Source organism: Pezoporus occidentalis, unplaced genomic scaffold (assembly GCF_034315485.1).
Source record: "Pezoporus occidentalis ecotype Australia unplaced genomic scaffold, CSIRO_AGI_Poc_V1 ctg204, whole genome shotgun sequence".
NCBI classification, from domain to species: Eukaryota; Metazoa; Chordata; class Aves; order Psittaciformes; family Psittacidae; genus Pezoporus; species Pezoporus occidentalis.
In genome coordinates this window covers 447,587-464,521 of record NW_026913900.1, presented here as the reverse complement: position 1 = coordinate 464,521, position 16,935 = coordinate 447,587, and the positions used below count along the sequence as shown (strand labels likewise).

Sequence of the window (16,935 nt, the reverse complement as noted above, 5' to 3'; positions counted from 1 at the left end):
TGTGTGGCAATTCACAAAGGAAAGCCTCCAGAGGGAGCCCAAGGATGGCACCTGCCCTGACATCTCCTGGCTGCTTTGAAAAGAGAAAGGGATCACTTTGGGAGATGAAACAGGACTTAATTATATGAAAAGTTTATTGGTTTTCCCTACACTCAGGAATCAAATTTATTTTCTTACATCCTTGACTCTCAAGATCTCACTACATTCTTGCCCAAAAACACTAAATCCTACAAAAATATATGGGATGGCATCTGTAAACCTGTTGTTGCTACAGATGGAGCAGTTTTAGGTGTGTGTGCCTACAGAAACAGCCATAAGTTAAAGCAAACAGATCTTCAGCTTTTAGTATCTCGTTCCAGTTGTATATGCTCCCAAAAACAAACAAAATTCTGCTCTCAGTTAGAAGTTTGCATCCCTTATGGACTACAGATTTAGGGCTATATTACATACAGGGTAATATATAAATTTTTGCGCTTTCCTGCACTTCATTCAAATCTTCAAATGCATTTCTGTCTACAGACTCATCTGCCTACTCAGCAATCCCTTCATGTTTGTCTTATAGTGCTCATACCTTACTTAACATTGTGTATGGATTAAATCCATTATCTGTTTCAGAGGGAGAGGAAGTTAGGAAATACTGCCTAAAATAAAAACTAGTCTTGCCTTAGAGCAAAATTTGTTTTCCATGGCTACAGCTGTGTAAACAGCTCATTTTGCATGTGTACATAAGTAATCTTGCAAGGCCTTGGCAAACTAACAGAGTTTAGATTACCATTGCCAAGACTAGGTGATGTGCAAAGCCAGAACAAAGAGTCAGCTATTGCTCCTAAAACACTTTAAAGCCATGAAGGCCAGAGCTTCGCCAGTAATATTCTCTGCAACAGTCTCTACAGTCCTTATGCAAATCATCGTAAACACTGAGCTTATTAATAAAAGTCATTTGAGAGGAACATTTTGTGCTGTTTTTTCTTGAAGCAGCACCAGCTGCTAACTTTCTTAATGCAATTTACATTAGCAAAAAAGCCCATGAGAACATTATCCTGTTAAAACAGACTTGGTATTTCTGAAATTCCTATTGTAAAACACAGGAAGAAAAAGTCAACTGAAAGGAATAAAAGTTCACATCCTCTGCATTCTGCTTCATAAAGAAAAACAAAAAAGTCACTTTTAAGAGAACTCAGTTTACTGTCGATTCTCAACAAAGCCCAACTTTGGACAGGAGGTGGTGCTATAGCTCACATAAATTTTATTATCCAGCAACACCAACAGTCACAGTGTACTAAAAGCAAAAGGAAAAAACGGAAACATTTTGAGCTCTGTAGAAATGCTGATATGCAGACTACCTATGTATACTTCCAGAGCAGTATAACAGTGTTGAAAAGATTTGTAAGAAGGCCCTAAAAAGAAAGCAAATGCATCATGTGTTCAAGTCTGTCAGGGACTTCCAATACCCAGCAAAAGATGAGTACCAAAGCATGGAGGGGGAAATCCATCTTGCTCTGTGCAGGCTGTCGCAGTTTTCTGTGTGCTCAATGCTCAGTTGACCAGTTCTGTGCCAGAAGGAAACTGATGGGACAGATATCCACAGGTGGAAGGTTTGCACAGGTCCAGAAAGCATTCTGCCTATCTTTCCTTGAGGAGTATCACAGACCCAAACAGTGTCAGGGGTTTTACTGGCCTAAAATGAAAGTAGGAAACCAAACCCCTTAACTAAGTTAAAGTTATCTTCACCTTCCCCCCTCTTCTTTTTTTTCTTTTCTTGCTGTCTTTCTTCCTTTGAAGAGGCACCAAACATGGCAGCTTTTGAAGGTTTTTTTCCTGTTGTCCATGTTGGCTTTGTCTCTATTCCATTTCATACCTGTAATTTTAGCAGGATACTTGTTCTGGATTGTAGCCCTAGGCACTCCGGGTGGTTAAGGGCGACTATCATCAACAGTAAAGCTGAGAGAAAACAGTTCTGACTGACTCATTCCCTTCTGGATGCACTTACTCTCCCATTCCCATCTCTTCTTTTGAAAGGAAACTAACAAATGACACCCAAAATGAATCCAAAGGATATTTCATGACAGAGTAGATCTTTGTTTCACATTTTCTTTTCTGAAACAGTCAATTTTCCATAACTTGCTCAAGCTAAGAACTGTATGTTAGTCCAAGGCCAACAGTAGATTGTGGGAGAAATTCTTATCTCAGTTATACAAGTGTGACTCTGGAGGAATTCCAGCTATTAAACAATCTATAAAATAAGGATAACAATAACTATTATTTCAAAAAGCTTTTGTGATGGTTAACTAAGAGGAATTAATGCTGGTCCAGAAATCAGGAGTATGGGAATGAAAGGCTTTATAGAAATTCTAAGAACTCATTATTTCTGCTATTCACAATCATACTTCTTAATGTAATTTATTTGTTGTAGTTAGGGTGCCCATCAGTGCTCCCTGCAAACCCTAATCTGTTACGTCCCTGACAGATTCATCAGCCTCAATAAAACTGGCCACATTTTAGTTGGGGGAAAAAAAGAATCTACCTCTTTTTAAATGTCATTCTAGCTGAAGGTGCCGCCAGTGTGAAAATCAAAATTCACAACTACAAGGAAGTGGGTACAAAGGCAGAAGAACTTGAATACATTTTACTTACAATACCTGAATTTAAAGATCATTCTAGGGCTGCTTAAAACAAAATAATTACAAAATCCTTTTATCAAAGGAGATCCATTGTATCTTCAAGATTATTAATAAATTACAGTAAGAATTAGTCTTTAGAGGGAAACTGTCAACTGAATAATACTAAGATTACTTAAGGATCTACTGATGCTTATAATTCTACAGCTGTATCTTAAGTATTTCTCTATCCTCTGTCATGGGGTGCTCCTAAAAAGCATTACTAAATTACTGATTGCTAAACAGCATTAAGTAATTACATGCTTTCAACTTGATTGTGAAACGTTTGCTTGGCACCATTTATATCATTCTGTTTACAAAGATATCCAATTTAAAAAATGCATACATTAAATTTCACCCATGCTAGTGGAAATTATGAGAATATCATATGATAAATGATTAAACATGTTACTTAACTTGGTGTCTCACAAGCAATGTGACAGCACTGTTTTTAGATTAACTGCTTTGTGGCAGAATATTCTTTATCTTGAGTGTTCTGACTTTTAAGAACAAGAGACTATAATCCATTTCAAACTGTTTCTGTTTTTCAGAGATTTTAAAAGCAACATTACAGCATATTTTGAGGCTTACCTTTTCTACACATCTCTTCCAGAGACCACATCTGCCTTTTCAGCATCAGTTTCAGCTTTGCCAAAGCAAGAAGAAAGCCTGCCACTTGAGCAGCCATAAAAATGGTATCAACATTTCAGCATTCAAAATGAGATAGCTACCACAAAAGCAAGGAAATGGCCTATAAGCAAAGAGGTGTCAGACATATACAGTAGAAACTGTACTATTCTGTATCTCCCTGGATGATCAGCTATGCAATTCCATGAGAATGTATGTTTTCAAAAACATGATAGGAATGTGCTACCAGAATTATACAAACAGATCACTGAGAAAAGCATCATTAAGAAATATGCATTACTATTCGGGGCCCAACTCTTTACTTTCGTACTACAAAAATCATTGTGGTGAGAATCACAATGGTGATTCAAAGAATCACAATGGTGAATCAAAGTGGTGAGAATGCAGCATCCTTTAGCCTGTATTCTAAACTAGGATATCTTGGTGATTATCTTGAAGTATAGTAAATATAATTTTGTAGTTACAAGGGAATTTTTATGTGGTCTTTTAAAGGCCAAGGTTTTTACTGTAAGAAGCAAGACCTGGATATATGCACACTAAAAAAATGTACATGTTAACATTACAAAAAAAAAATTAACCAGAAACTTCAAATATAGTACAATACCTAGGTCCACAAAACATTAAACTCCCAGCTTGCTCTCAGATGAGAATTTACTAAATCCAGAGATTTAAGCTAGAAAGGAGGTTAGTAATCAGAAATAAAGGAAGGTAAAATTGAGTTCCTCACATCCTGTATTTTGACTTCCAACTGGTGCAAGAACTCAGCACAGAAAGACTAAACAGCAGAAAGTTTGTGGATGCAGCACAGAATCAAAATTAAAGCTCCCTGCTTAGCAGCTTTGTCATTAATTCCTTTCATCCTTGGACAGGGTGAAATCTGCTCCTCCAAGCTCAGCCCATCTCATCTACCAACACACTGAAACGAGCTGAATCAGCAGGTGGCTAGCACTTCCCAGAGGTAAGTGCTTCACACCTGTCTACACACACAGCGCAGCTTGTATGGGAGAAGGTGCATCTGGCTAGGATCATTTTAACTGTTCAGCAGCACTCTATAAATCTATCAGATGTTTAAAGCAACGTTATCACCCCTCACACAGCCATAAAAGTGTGCTCAAGTGAAAACACTGTAATAGAAAGCAGGCAGTTGTTGGTCTTGCCACACAACTCAAAACTTCCAGTTGTCTCAAACAGGCATTATCTTTGCAAGTGCAAAACTACCGAGCAAAAAAATCTATATTGCAATACTGATACTAATTCAATGTAGAAATAAGAATAACAAAAGTGCTGATTATACAATATTTATGTAATAGGTACCTATGTTAAAAGTACAAAAGTGAAACATATGTAGCTTTTTATTTTTAGAGTAAAAATTAGCTCAATACTTTCTTTCTTATGGAGAACTCAAAAATAAATAGAAAAATAATAGAAAAAGCTAAACCATACCACATCAACATTTTAAATGAAATTAAAAGAATTCAAAGATTCCACGGAATTGGGGGATATTCCATTAGACTCCTACTAGTTTAATTCCTATGCACTTCTTCGGCTTTTAGATTAAATCACACCATGTAAAAAAACCCAATAGCTGTGAACAGAACAAGCATGTATAATACAAACAATTATCGAAGGTAAGGTGTATATTCTCATCATACTGGCTCAGAAACAAACATTAGCAGACAAGAAGTGAAGATGAATAATTTCGTTTCTGAACTATATGTGAGTAATTTTGTTAGTCAAGATCTGTTTGGTTATATTTACTACACGCACACGAGATTGAAAACCATTACATTAATACACACAAATAAGAAAAGCTGTAATTGCAGCTGTCTGAGTAAACTTTCTGTGTTCCTTTGTGCTCATGCATTTTGGTTTGAAGCAAGCGTATGCTCATTTCTTGCTCACCTGAATTTCAAGAATTAAGCTACTACTATCAAAGTCGCTTTCTGAGCACAATCATAGTTTAAAAAAGTATCTCGCATAGCTGGTTAGAGTTGGAAGGGACCTTAAAGCTCATTCAGTTCCACTCCCCTGCCATGGGCAGGGACACTTACTAGACCAGGTTGTTCAAAGCCCCTGAACACTGCCGGGATGGGGCATCCAAAGCTCCTATTAGCAACCTGTTCTGGTGCCTCACCATCCTCATAGTGAAGTACTTCTTTCTAATGTCTAATCTGAATCTATGCTCTGTCAGTTTAAAGCCATTCCCTCTTGTTCTATACGTTGCACAGGGCATTTTAGGGCTGACAGAAGATTTACTCGGTACAGCGGCTACTTCTCTGCATACCTCACTCCCAGGCAGGACGGCTGATGAGCTGTCTGAAGCCCGGAGTGCCTGTCCCCCATCCCTAGCCCACCAGTGCCGGCTGGCCCTGCACGAAGAGCCTAGGTAAGGCTGGAACTCCTTCCGAACGTGCCCCTCGCCCTTTCTGCTGGCCAGAACCAGAGACGCCTCTGCTCTAACTCGTGCTTGCAGCCCGGGTGCCGGAGGGCCGGGCCGGGGAGGGGTTGGGCAGCCACCCGCGGGGTTGCCGGCAGCCCCAGACCGGCACGGGGAGCGGGGAGCTGCCGCCGAGGCCGTGACCGCACGGAAGGGAGTGGGGTCCCCGCACCGCTGGCCCCGCGGTCCCTTGCCCTCCTCAGGCAACAGGGAACCGGCTCCCCGGTGCCCAGCCCGGCGCCCGCCCCTCCAGCGCTGCGGCGAAGTCAGGGTAAGGAGAGGACTCAAACCTGTCTCTGAGCTCCACGGGCTGTAGAGCCGCTCGACCTGCTGAGGGAGCCGGGGGAGGACAGGCAGCCTGCAACCTGCGGCTCGGGTACGCACCGCCGATCTGCATTCCGTGCCCCGAGCACTGCGCTGTCGGAGGACAAGCCGGCTCTGCGAGACAGACACTGCAAGTGCCAAGAGCTTAACCCCACCCCAGATAATTTGGTTTTTACTCTACCCATACTGTAACTGCTAGTAAATCTGAGTGTATGTGGATGAAAGCTTTTGATGGGTAAGTGGCTGGTCACAACTCCCAAAGGCATGCTGCAAAGTTTAAGAAAAGCTTATTATCATTGGACATTAAGCAAAGCGGGACCCAACACAAAAGATAATGACTGTCACCGTTTCTCTGTGCTAGGGTAAACGTGGTACCTATTAACAGAGGACACCTGGAGATTAAGTGATGCAACACGTCTCATCCACCTCCAGCTGCCATGATCCTGGATCACAGAACAATACAATACATCAATTCCTCACAATGACAGGTACTTATTTAAAAAAGATACATATTTTTCTCCCTGCAGGCTCAACTTATTTCAGTGATTGATTTTGAGACTAGTACTACATCATACTCTAACCTACTGGTTCTGCTGCTTATCTAAGCAGGTAAGATGAAGTATGCAAAATTTTCCTGATCTCATGAAATCATAGGGAGCTTTGCTGAAATGAGTAAAACTTTACCTTGTATATACCACTGTGTAAAAATAAATAAACAGAATTTGAGCCAATGGCAGTAGGTGGGTCATAAATAGCTAACAATTTCCAGTGGACAAATTCAATACATTAAACTCATTTAATCGTGATATTGGAAACTCATTCTCTTACTCCAAAAATCAATGCACAGCCATTTTACTCTTTATTGCATTACAGAGCACCTCAGCTTACTGTTCTTAATGGGAAATGGTGACAAATTGGTTGGGGGGAGAGCAGAGGATTGCTGCTGAGAGCATTAAAGACTTTGGAATGGAAAGGACAAGTTAAATAGGCAGTTGAGCTTGCTTGAAATGTTAACTTTTAAGATACTTATGTCAGACAGTAAAACCACTGGCCATACAAACATTTGTATTGTTGATAGTGCACCTGCATGAAGTGAACCATTAATTTCTATTATGTTCATGGGTATTAAACTAAAGCATTTTTTCTCCATCTGGCCTTCTAAGCTGTAATAAAACAGCAATCTGACTGAAGACACACTCAAGCATGCCTTAAATAGTAAGAAGTTAAGTAAGACTAAGAGGAACAAACACACATTTTCCATGCTCAGGACTGCATCTGTTAATGCATTTCCTCATACTATGGATTCTTATAAAAGAAAACTAAATGACCAGTAATAGTACAGACTTTTCTTTGCATTAATATTAACCCATACCAAATAGGTACTTGTTTCATGTTCCTCAGGACAAGTCTTGTACTGATACTGTTGTACCAATAGCCTGATTAAATGCTGAAACCTATTCAGCCTACCTGCCAGTTGCAAGGACAGCAAAGTGCCTGTTGCTCAGGTATAGCCATGAGCAGGGTGGTTGCTCCACGGTGCTGGGACACCTGAGTGATTATATGACTCATGGGGAAGCAGCCAGCCAGTTCCTGCAGAGAGCAAAGGCAATACACCTGGAGCAAAGCTGCAAAAAATAAGTTGGCTCCTATGATTGTACCAAATGCAGGAAAATGAGAGAGGATCACGTACAGGCCTTTGAGGCACTACGTCCAGGTTAATTTTCTAGAACAAGGTATTTACAGAGGTGTTCTGTAGCTGATGGACATTTCATATCACTTACAGGAACATGGCAACCATGAAAAAGATCAGTAATACATGTAGTTGCAGCTCACTTCCTATATATTTATAGCGCTAATCAATAAGCTAAACTGTAGAAAATTACTTTTGAATTCTTAATCAAGATGATTACTAGTGTTGACTGATTATTTTGTCCTTGTATTGATTTTATTTATACCATTATATAGAGGTGGTTAACTGCGAAGTATCTACCAAGGAGAGGCAGATAAAAAGGAGAAAAGAATAAAGCATAACCACCGTTACCTCTACCTAAAAGCAGAGAAGAAAAAGTCAGTAGCAATTGTGAGAGAACAGCAGGTCACTTTGCTGCTTCAGTTTCAGGGGAGATCCTGAGAAATGGCAGTACATAAGAACCCAGCTGATGGTAAACTGCCTCACATGGCTGCAGTGAGTAGTAGTTCTGCAGTTTGGGCTCAGGCAGACGAATATTCTGGTAAAACCAGTTCTCAGTTGAGACCTAATCATGTCTCAAAGCACCAGTACCAGTTTAGTGGTAGGCCAAGACAGGCTACATATAAAGTACAGTGCAGAAGTGGCTTTTCCAGACTTTTACTCTAGCATATTCAGCAAACATGAGAAAACAACAAACTGAACCCACTATCAATCATTTTTCCTTGGTCTAGGGAGAAATTTTCACAACAGCATTCCTCATATTCATATTAAATGCATTTATTAAGTTTTATTAGTGTGAAAAAAAATCCCAAACCCCAAATTATACAAGATTTGGTTTTATCTGAAGTAATCAAGATTCAGGAAACTGTGTTTAATGGATACTTAAGTTTGATGTTACAGATCAGGAAACACATGCATCCTTAGAAAACAACACAGAACTTGGCTTTGTTCCTTGTGACAGGATCTAGTTTCAATTCAACATAGATTAATAGTTGAAAGAATAAAACAACAAAAATAATGGTGACTTTTGTGTTAGGTGTTCCTGTGTTTTCTTTTTCTTCTGTTATAAAAGCTCTAGCACTTCTGCCACGATAAGGTAAACGCTTATGCTAATGTAAAATAAGAGCCTAAACAGCTCTTCGGGTTTAGTCTCATGTTGTGTGTCATGTCCCGTCCAACGTCCCCCCCCCCCCATCTAGAGCCTTCTACACTACAGCCATTGCCTGCATATCAGAACAGTTTCTTATCTCTGTTGATGTCATACATCTTCAAGCGTTGCATCATGCTATAACCAAAGACAAATATGTGCACATGAACAGAATGTTTCACTTAAAAATCATTTTGGAATTTAAATCAAATAAATATTTCAGTTTTAATATTCCTGTCTATCCCCAAAACATACGTAACTTTGATCGTCCTATGCTTTATATACTTCTATGTTTGAACAGAACAAGCAGTTGCTGTTGCTGGAGGTATAATAGGAGGGATCCTCTTATTTGTTCTCATCGGAATAACTGCATACCTGCTCTGGAAGAAATTTTGCTGGTTCCATTCTTATGAAAAGCTCACCGGTGCTGTCAAAACGACAAATGCAAATGCTGTTTTTCAGGATCAGTCTGAAATTCAGCTAAAAAGCACAAGGTATATATTTTTGTTTTTTAAAGCATACACTAATGGTACTTTATTTAAACTTGTAAAATCTCAAATGAGGGGGTCATCTAAATATATTAATGTTCATAAGTAAATGAGACCCCCTAAATTGTATAAAAACATCAGTCATGTTCTGTTTTGTTCCTGAAGGAAAACAGTACTTTCTTTATCTACAAATGCAATTATTATTTCTGATTTATGTAAGAGAGAACAGATTCAAGTGTAACTGGTGCATGGATAACTTTATCTGTTACCTAGACAGATTCATCCTATGTTCCAGTCTTTCCTGCTGGTCTCATAACGAAGCATCTGAGAGCTAAACAATAGCACTTTGGTTCAGAAAGGAGACTCTCCTAGAAAGTTAGTTAGTGCAGAGCTTTGGGGCTCTAAAGCAGGCAGCTGCATTTAATTCATCCTTTCCTTTGAAAGATCAATTCTAAAGAACTATTAAAAGAAAAAGTGAGGGATCTGTCTGAAGAATTAAGATCAGATGGACCTTTAGGCATTATACAATTATTTGCAAAACAATATCTTTTCTACCTGTGCATCTCCATATAACTCTTACAAGATTATGAAATAAGAATAGGAAACTTATTTTTGTTACCAAGTTTGGTTTCCAAGCAGAAGTCAGTAGCTGTTGTTGTCTTGAGCAGATCCAGAAGCGTTCCATTTATCATTCCACCAACACTGCACGAGCGAGACTGGATTAATCTGATGAACGAAGAACATGTTCAGGAAGGCAGTGACCCCTACATGATTCCTCAGTCTGGGCCCCGGTCATCATTTCATTCTTTGGGTATGGCATTGCAAAACCAGGACTCTTTGTAGTGGTACTCTTTTAAAGAGTAACTTTATTACTGTGAAACATGCTTACTGGGTGCATACCAGACACCATTAGACAGTATAAGCCCTAAACACTTGTACGCATATATATTTTTTTATACATGTAGAAATTGGGCCAGAGTAAAGCCATTCTGGCTACATGGCTGTGGGACCTTGTGCATATGACAGACAAAGCAATCTCTCCTGTGTTTTGTAAAGGCATGAGTGTAGCTCTCAGAAGGTGCCTAACTGTTGTCCCCAGAAACAGTAGTGACCAGTTGCAGACTGCAAAAAAGTATCAAGGTAAAGTCACACGAATAGAAAAAAGAAATGTGTCGCAGCCTACAATTATTCCTCCAAATTTGAGGGAAAAGGGATTAAAATACCAGGTTTATGGAAAATTTGGTTGTTAATATAGAGATTAATGTGATTTCCCCAAATACAGCAGTGGCTACAAAAACGCCTACTATGGTCTTGAGACTAATCTGAGTGTTCTTGGTTTTTATTTCTTGAAGCTGGAGCTTATGTTGTAGGGACCATTAACCCAGAGCTGTACAAATTTCCTGAAGACAAAAGTGAGACAGATTTTCCTGAAGGCAACATTGGCCGCCTCTGGTTCTCCATAGAATATGAGCAAGAGTCAGAAAGACTCCTCGTCTCCTTGATCAAAGTCAGAAAACTGCAGCCTCCTGCTGCTGATTCCTGTAGTCCATTTGTGAAAATCTACTTGCTGCCTGATGAAAGAAGCTACTTGCAGTCCAAAATGAAACGCAAAACCCTTAACCCGCAGTTTGATGAAAACTTTGTTTTTCAGGTACTTTTCCTTTTGATGAAGCAGATTTTTGTTTGCAAATATTGACTTGTCTTAAGTACATGTTTTGTGAAAATTAGATTTCTACAAACTTCTACCAAGCTACCAGTCATTCCCACTGGAGATAAGAGTTATTACTGGGGCTTCTGGAGATTCTGGGCTACTGAAGTCTGTGGCTCCAGTGAAGATCTTGCTTGTTGAGGATTCCAGAACTTGCTCTGGGAATGATGAAAGCTCTAGTCTGAACTACGCCCAAGTAGTTCAGCTGAGCAGCTCTAAAAGTCCAGAACCAACCAATACTGAACTAATGCTTCCATGGCTTTTAGTTTCTATGCTGTAGAAGTAGGCTAGAAACTAGAACTCATGAGCTATCTGGTATGCTATTTCTATGGTACTATAAAGCTAGGAGCTTGGCTCCCTAAGCTAAGAGGCTTTCACAGCAGGTGTCACAAAAGCTTTAAAACAAAAACAGTTTGTGTTTCAGACCAGCTGAAAAATTAGTGTTTACAGATTTCTAGACATTTGCATCTGGAAGCAAATGCTTTGTATAACACTAGATATCCATGAGTTAAAAAAACACCAGTTAATTGCACATTTTTCAAGATAACTCATTCTATGTTAGCTTGTATCCTTAGACTTAGCATAGCTAAAACTTTAGGGAAATTAAGAAAGTCTTCAAATAATCAAAGGACTTCAAATAATCAAAGGAAATCTCCACCTACCTTTAACTCACTTTGAAAAATTCTTCCTCTGAAGTCATGCTAAAGTGTCAGATGTTTTATAATTATTAATATAGTCTTCCTTTTCCCATACAGGTTTCCAGTAAAATGTTGTTCTATCGGACTCTGAAGTTTTTGGTTTATCATGTTGATAAGCAGAAGAAACATCATCTCCTAGGCCAAGTTATCTTCCCACTGAAAAATGAACTATTAACCAATGACAACAAGCTAATCATATGGAGAGATCTGGAGAAAGAAAACTTGGAGGTATGTGATAGCAGGCTGCTTGGCACTGTGGAACTTCTGCCATCTTACAAGTACTAGAGAGGTACAGCTGAAGTACTTGATACAACATATATCTACATCAAATGCAGAAGTATTTGATAAACATTTGGAATCAAGATTCCAACCTGCAGATCCATAGCTGTTGCACAGGGATTATCCAACTGCCCAGAAACAGTCACACAAGCTAGGAAATAGTTAAGAACACACTTCTTGTTATTTGCTTCTGTTCTGAATTTGTGAGAGCAGGAAAAAGGCAGCAAAGGCACAGAAACAAGCATCACCTGGAAGAGATAGTAGTTCAGAGGTTCCAGAAAGCTGATTAAGTGGTTCTATCCAATGTCACAACAGAATAAAGCCATTACAATTTATTACTCATGTGAATTGAGCCCTTAGTGTGGCAGAAACCACTAGTAGAAAGGACAACTTCCCCCCTTCCCCATTTGTCTGTGTGAAGAGAAAGTTTGATATATATTTGACAAGTGTTGTTCTGCTTCCACAGCCTCCTTCAGAGCATGGTGATATCCAGTTCTCCCTCAGCTACAATGACTACCTAGGCCGTCTCACTGTAGTGGTTCTGAGGGCAAGGGGATTAAAGCTCCATGAGGAGAGCCATTCTATCAGTAAGTGCGATTTCCTCTCTGCTATCAGCTCCAGAATTCCTGTTTTAATTTGCTCCTTCCTCATCTGTCCACCCAGGCTTGCACTGAGTGATTCTGAAAACAAAAAATAAACACATGAGTGATTTAATTTGTGTGGAAATAACCCATGCTTTATTACTGGGGTAATTACATTTTGATAGCTTGGTTCTGCTACATTTTGATTTTGTTTCATAATAAGTGGTTTGTCTCATGTCATCAGAAGCATTTTTTTTCTCCTGCTTTAATACAGTGAGCAACTACCCTACTACAGAGAAGGCAGCATTTCAGGGGATGCTGACTTTAACTGAGTTGCTTCAAGGCAAAAGCCCAGAGGTAACAGCTGCAGGACAACCACTTACACTGAACAGCTGTCCTGGGTAGAACTGAACTGGGAAAAAAAAAAAAAATCTATTTTAGGACAGTGTGGCCATTGTCCAAAGGACCATAGCATGGACTCACAATTTTTCTTCTTTACTGCAGTGGGCATTTTCCTGGTATACCATAGTCACATGTCCCTGGCCTCAGAGTAATAATCACAGTAGCAGTATGGAATCTCTTACTGCTTCACTGGAAAAGAACAAATCTTTAGCAATCAATTAAAATTAATTTTCTACATGCTTGTCACTAAATTTTGTAGAAGGGCAGAGAAGAATGGAAGATTTCAGGCTGCTTTAGATCTCATTGCCAGAGACCCACTGAATAAGACCACAACGCAATACAGGTCCCCTTCAGGAAGCAAAGCATTTTTTGTTGTTGGTCTTGCTCTTGTTCCCACACTCACGTACCAATTTTTGTAGTATTTCCTAGAAGAAAGAGCAGAGATCACTGATCTCTTCCTCATTTTCTTCCTCAAATTTTCTACCAAACCCCTTACCACAGGGCTAGAAATTATTAGTAAAGCCTTTTGTCTAAGGTTTCTTCTTTGACCAGGAGACTCTACTCTGAAATTTATCGAATCCAAACACAGTCTGGAGCTCTGTGATGTGGCTCCTCCCTCACAGCCTCCCTGTATGAATCAAACAATCATGGGATCAAATATATGAAATTGACTACTGACCAAACAAACTAAGCCTTCAGAAAAGTCTCCATCAGATGAAGGGAAGAACTAGGAATATAAGATCAAGGATGCAGGGTAAAAACATGACTGCTCCTTTTAACAGCCCTTAAATTGGAAAATACACTGCAAAACTGGCCCCTAAGTACTTTGCGTACTCCTGCTTAATGTTCTGCATTGCCGTGCTGCCATATATGTTTCGCAAATCAGTCATGATCTAATTTTATACTTAATATTGACACCTGAAAGCAAGAAATTTCTTAAGCCTTCTCCCAGCTGCCTCTGATCTATGTTCCTCTTGAATATCTTTTTCTCCAAGGTGTGCATGTCAAAGTCTCGCTAATGAACCATAATAAATTCATCAAAAGTAAAAAGACAGCAGCTGTTCTGGGATCTCCCAATCCAGTGTATAATGAAACCTTCAGTTTCAAGGCAGATCAGACAGAGCTGGATACAGCAAGCCTAAATCTATCTGTGCTCCAGAGTATCAAGGGTGAAAGTAAGCAATATAAATTATTACAGTTAAGATAACATAAATCTCTTAAATACGGCAGAGATACTTAAACCTGGGAGGAATTCCTTTTCAGCAATAATCATAAAATGTACAAAGGTTTGGGGTATTACACAGGATATTTCTTCAAGGAGCAGAACAAAACTTATTATTTGCAGTAAGTGTACGCGTCTCTTTCAGAGGCTAAAGAAAAATTTAATGGAAGACAGGAATAAAATAACTGTAGGCTAGTCACTATCAATAGAAGGTGCTGTACTTTTGTTTCATTCTGGTATCCTATAAAAACAAGCTTTTGCAATTACGTTCTCTTTATGTGTATTTCCCAACCTTCAAAATTTTGAGGCTATTCACTGTTCCTAACCAAATTTGAAAGAAGAATAGGAATTTTAATTATCACAGCAGTTACTGCAGTAAGAAAGAAGAGAGATTACAAACATCCCCATTCCCTGAAAGAAAACCGGATGCTTGAAGTTGCCTCTTACTATGTCAGAGAATGCATGAAGAAGTTCTGCTTAGAGAAATGAATCATAATTTCCTATTTCCACTGTTCACAAGAAAGCATCTTCCCTGCAGTGCAGATATGATCTTAATAGTGAAGCATTAATACCCTCATTTGGATTCACGTACTTCTTAAAAAATTCCTTTAGGTGAATTTTTGGGCAGGTTCTTTGGCTTTGAGGATTGACAGAACTAGTCTTTCACCATTTTCACTTGCAGACAGACTAACACTTCAGAAACATTCTCAAGTTCATGTAAAGGCAGGTTTTAATTATTTTTCTCCCTCCACAGCTGACAAGTTCGGGCATGAGGGGGGGCAGTGGCAACCCACATAATGCAACTCACAGCTGTCCCACTAAAACTATTCTTTCCCCAGCTAGAATATCATATGAATCCTGCTAAGGTTGCTGATGTCCAAAACAAACACTTCCACAGTACACCTAAGGTAGAGGGGCTGGGCAGACACAGATCTGTGTGCTTTAAACTGATTCTAGTTTAGAGTGCAGGCAGTAGCATAGGCCTGAATACTCACTTACTTGCAGTACCTTTTAATGCTGAATCTTGGCATGTAAAAACTACATAACTTGAAATCTAGAGTTAATTCCTTGACAAAAATTTTAGGTTAAAACAAACTTTCAGAACATGCATTAGAGAGATAATTTTCTGATTTAGGTAAGGATTTTGAAGAAGCAACTACAGGTGTTAATCACAAACTGCTTTCTTTTTTTTCCCAGAAACACATCTACTAGGACATGTAGTAGTTGGGCCTTTCATGTACACCCGTGGCAAAGAACTAGAACACTGGAATGAAATGATCAGCAAGCCCAAGGAGCTGGTTAAGCGATGGCATGCTCTTCGCCACAGCACATAACAGCATGGATAATAAAACCCCCAACTAACCTTAACATGTAAAAGCTCTCACCGCTATCTTTCATAATTTAAAGGGAACAAAAATCTTTGACCATTTTACACTCTGAAGTAGACATGAATAAAATAAGTAAATTCCTTCCTTGCCCAAATGCAAATAGAAGACTTGGTCCCTAGTAGGCTGTAACTCTTATCTTTGCTCTCTCCAAAATATATTTCCAATTTAATTAATAAGTACCACAGTAAACAAATGAGACAAACATGATCTCACTGTATTAGTTATTTTGACTAATAAATTCTAATTCTTGGTCATGAGTTCCATGGCCATCATCCATCATGTGGACAGACCTAAGAGTTTTTAATGATGATAGCAGGCCTTACTGTTCACTGCATTGCACCACCAAGGACAGAGCAGCTTCACCAAAAGGGATGGAAGCCCAGTAAACATGCCAGAACACACAAAGCCCAAAAGATGTTGGCTGATTACTAAGTGTACAATTTATTTAAAATAGCAGTATTATATTTAAAACATATCTTTTGAATATAAGTGGTGGAAAGCACTGAATGTTTCTTCATCAAAAACTTAGATGCACCTGTTCACATTCCCCAGCACAGTGTATTTTTTGCAGTAATTCGGTTTTCATGTTTTCAGCTGACCCCAGTGTATGACACTTTGTGTTGACTCTAAGGGAGAAGCATGAAAGAAGTTCTGAAGTCACAAATAACTGGAGGCTTGGAGGAGCATAGGAGCACCCTAAGAAAGTGACCTGACCTTATGTATTTCTCCCTAAACACATCTCTGCTGGAGACAGCACTGATTCCAAGAACCTTAGGTTTGACCTAGTATGACCACTCTAACTGAAAACCCAATTAGCTTAAGCCCCCAGGACACATCTGTTTTAGTGGTAGAGTTTTCTTTGTTAACTAAATTAGTGTTCTGCAAAATAATTCAGAGCAATTATTTTAATAAAGTAAGACATTCTTCTATTCTTGATTATTCTCTGGGGACCTGAACTCTGTACCTTTCACGCCATGCAGTCATAAACCAGATAGTCTATTGCAGCAAAGCATCTTGTACAGTTATGTTCCAAGGACAATAATCTCTGCAGCTGAAATAAAGCCAACTTGTTTTCAAACAGGATACAATAGTAATTCAATATATTTAAAATTCATGAGGCTTTTCTGGGGAGATGAGAACACTTTCCATTTTTATATTATTATCTAAAGGAAATATTATGAATGAGAATATATTTGAGAGGAATAATAAGATAACAGACTCCGTTTCACCTGATCCCTCAGTACTCACAGTCTGTCTGGTTAACTG

At 39.1% G+C, this 16,935-nt stretch overlaps 2 protein-coding genes across 6 annotated transcripts in view; one reads left to right on the top strand and one right to left on the bottom strand.

Annotated features, from left to right (window-relative positions):
* LOC134163714 (GRIN2-like protein) overlaps positions 1 to 9,384 on the bottom strand; it is a 31,046-nt gene extending 21,662 nt beyond the window's left edge. Inside the window, exons 1-3 of one of the 3 annotated variants that reach the window (XM_062618828.1) lie at positions 9,279 to 9,384; positions 7,534 to 7,656; positions 6,033 to 6,180 (exon numbers count right to left, since the gene is read on the bottom strand). In XM_062618828.1, coding sequence (XP_062474812.1) covers positions 6,033 to 6,139 — 107 coding nt within the window. In that variant the 5' untranslated portion in view covers positions 6,140 to 6,180; positions 7,534 to 7,656; positions 9,279 to 9,384. Of the gene's footprint in view, positions 1 to 3,248; positions 3,380 to 6,032; positions 6,181 to 7,533; positions 7,657 to 9,278 lie in introns of those variants that run through there. The other 2 variants (XM_062618831.1, XM_062618830.1) reach the window with 2 other exon arrangements.
* On the top strand, positions 5,902 to 16,779 carry LOC134163715 (synaptotagmin-15-like). Of its 3 annotated transcripts, none has more exons than XM_062618836.1 (9): positions 5,902 to 6,013; positions 6,428 to 6,554; positions 9,205 to 9,397; positions 10,060 to 10,202; positions 10,744 to 11,042; positions 11,855 to 12,025; positions 12,543 to 12,663; positions 14,055 to 14,234; positions 15,479 to 16,779. In XM_062618836.1, the coding sequence occupies exons 2-9, from the start codon at positions 6,473 to 6,475 to the stop codon at positions 15,613 to 15,615; spliced, it is 1,326 nt and encodes a 441-aa protein (XP_062474820.1). In that variant the 5' UTR covers positions 5,902 to 6,013; positions 6,428 to 6,472; the 3' UTR covers positions 15,616 to 16,779. The 3 variants fall into 3 exon arrangements, with proteins under 3 accessions (XP_062474820.1, XP_062474817.1, XP_062474819.1); XM_062618833.1 differs by having other exon boundaries at positions 10,015 to 10,202; XM_062618835.1 differs by having other exon boundaries at positions 5,992 to 6,118; positions 10,015 to 10,202.
* Positions 16,780 to 16,935: the final 156 nt, after the last annotated feature.

Coding starts and splice junctions, on each gene's coding strand:
- LOC134163715 (XM_062618833.1), top strand. CDS start 6,473: ATGCAACACGTCTCATCCACCTCCAGCTGCCATGATCCTGGATCACAG. Junction 6,555..9,204: donor TCAATTCCTCACAATGACAG/GTACTTATTTAA, acceptor ATGTTTGAACAG/AACAAGCAGTTGCTGTTGCT. Junction 9,398..10,014: donor ATTCAGCTAAAAAGCACAAG/GTATATATTTTT, acceptor TTTGTTACCAAG/TTTGGTTTCCAAGCAGAAGT.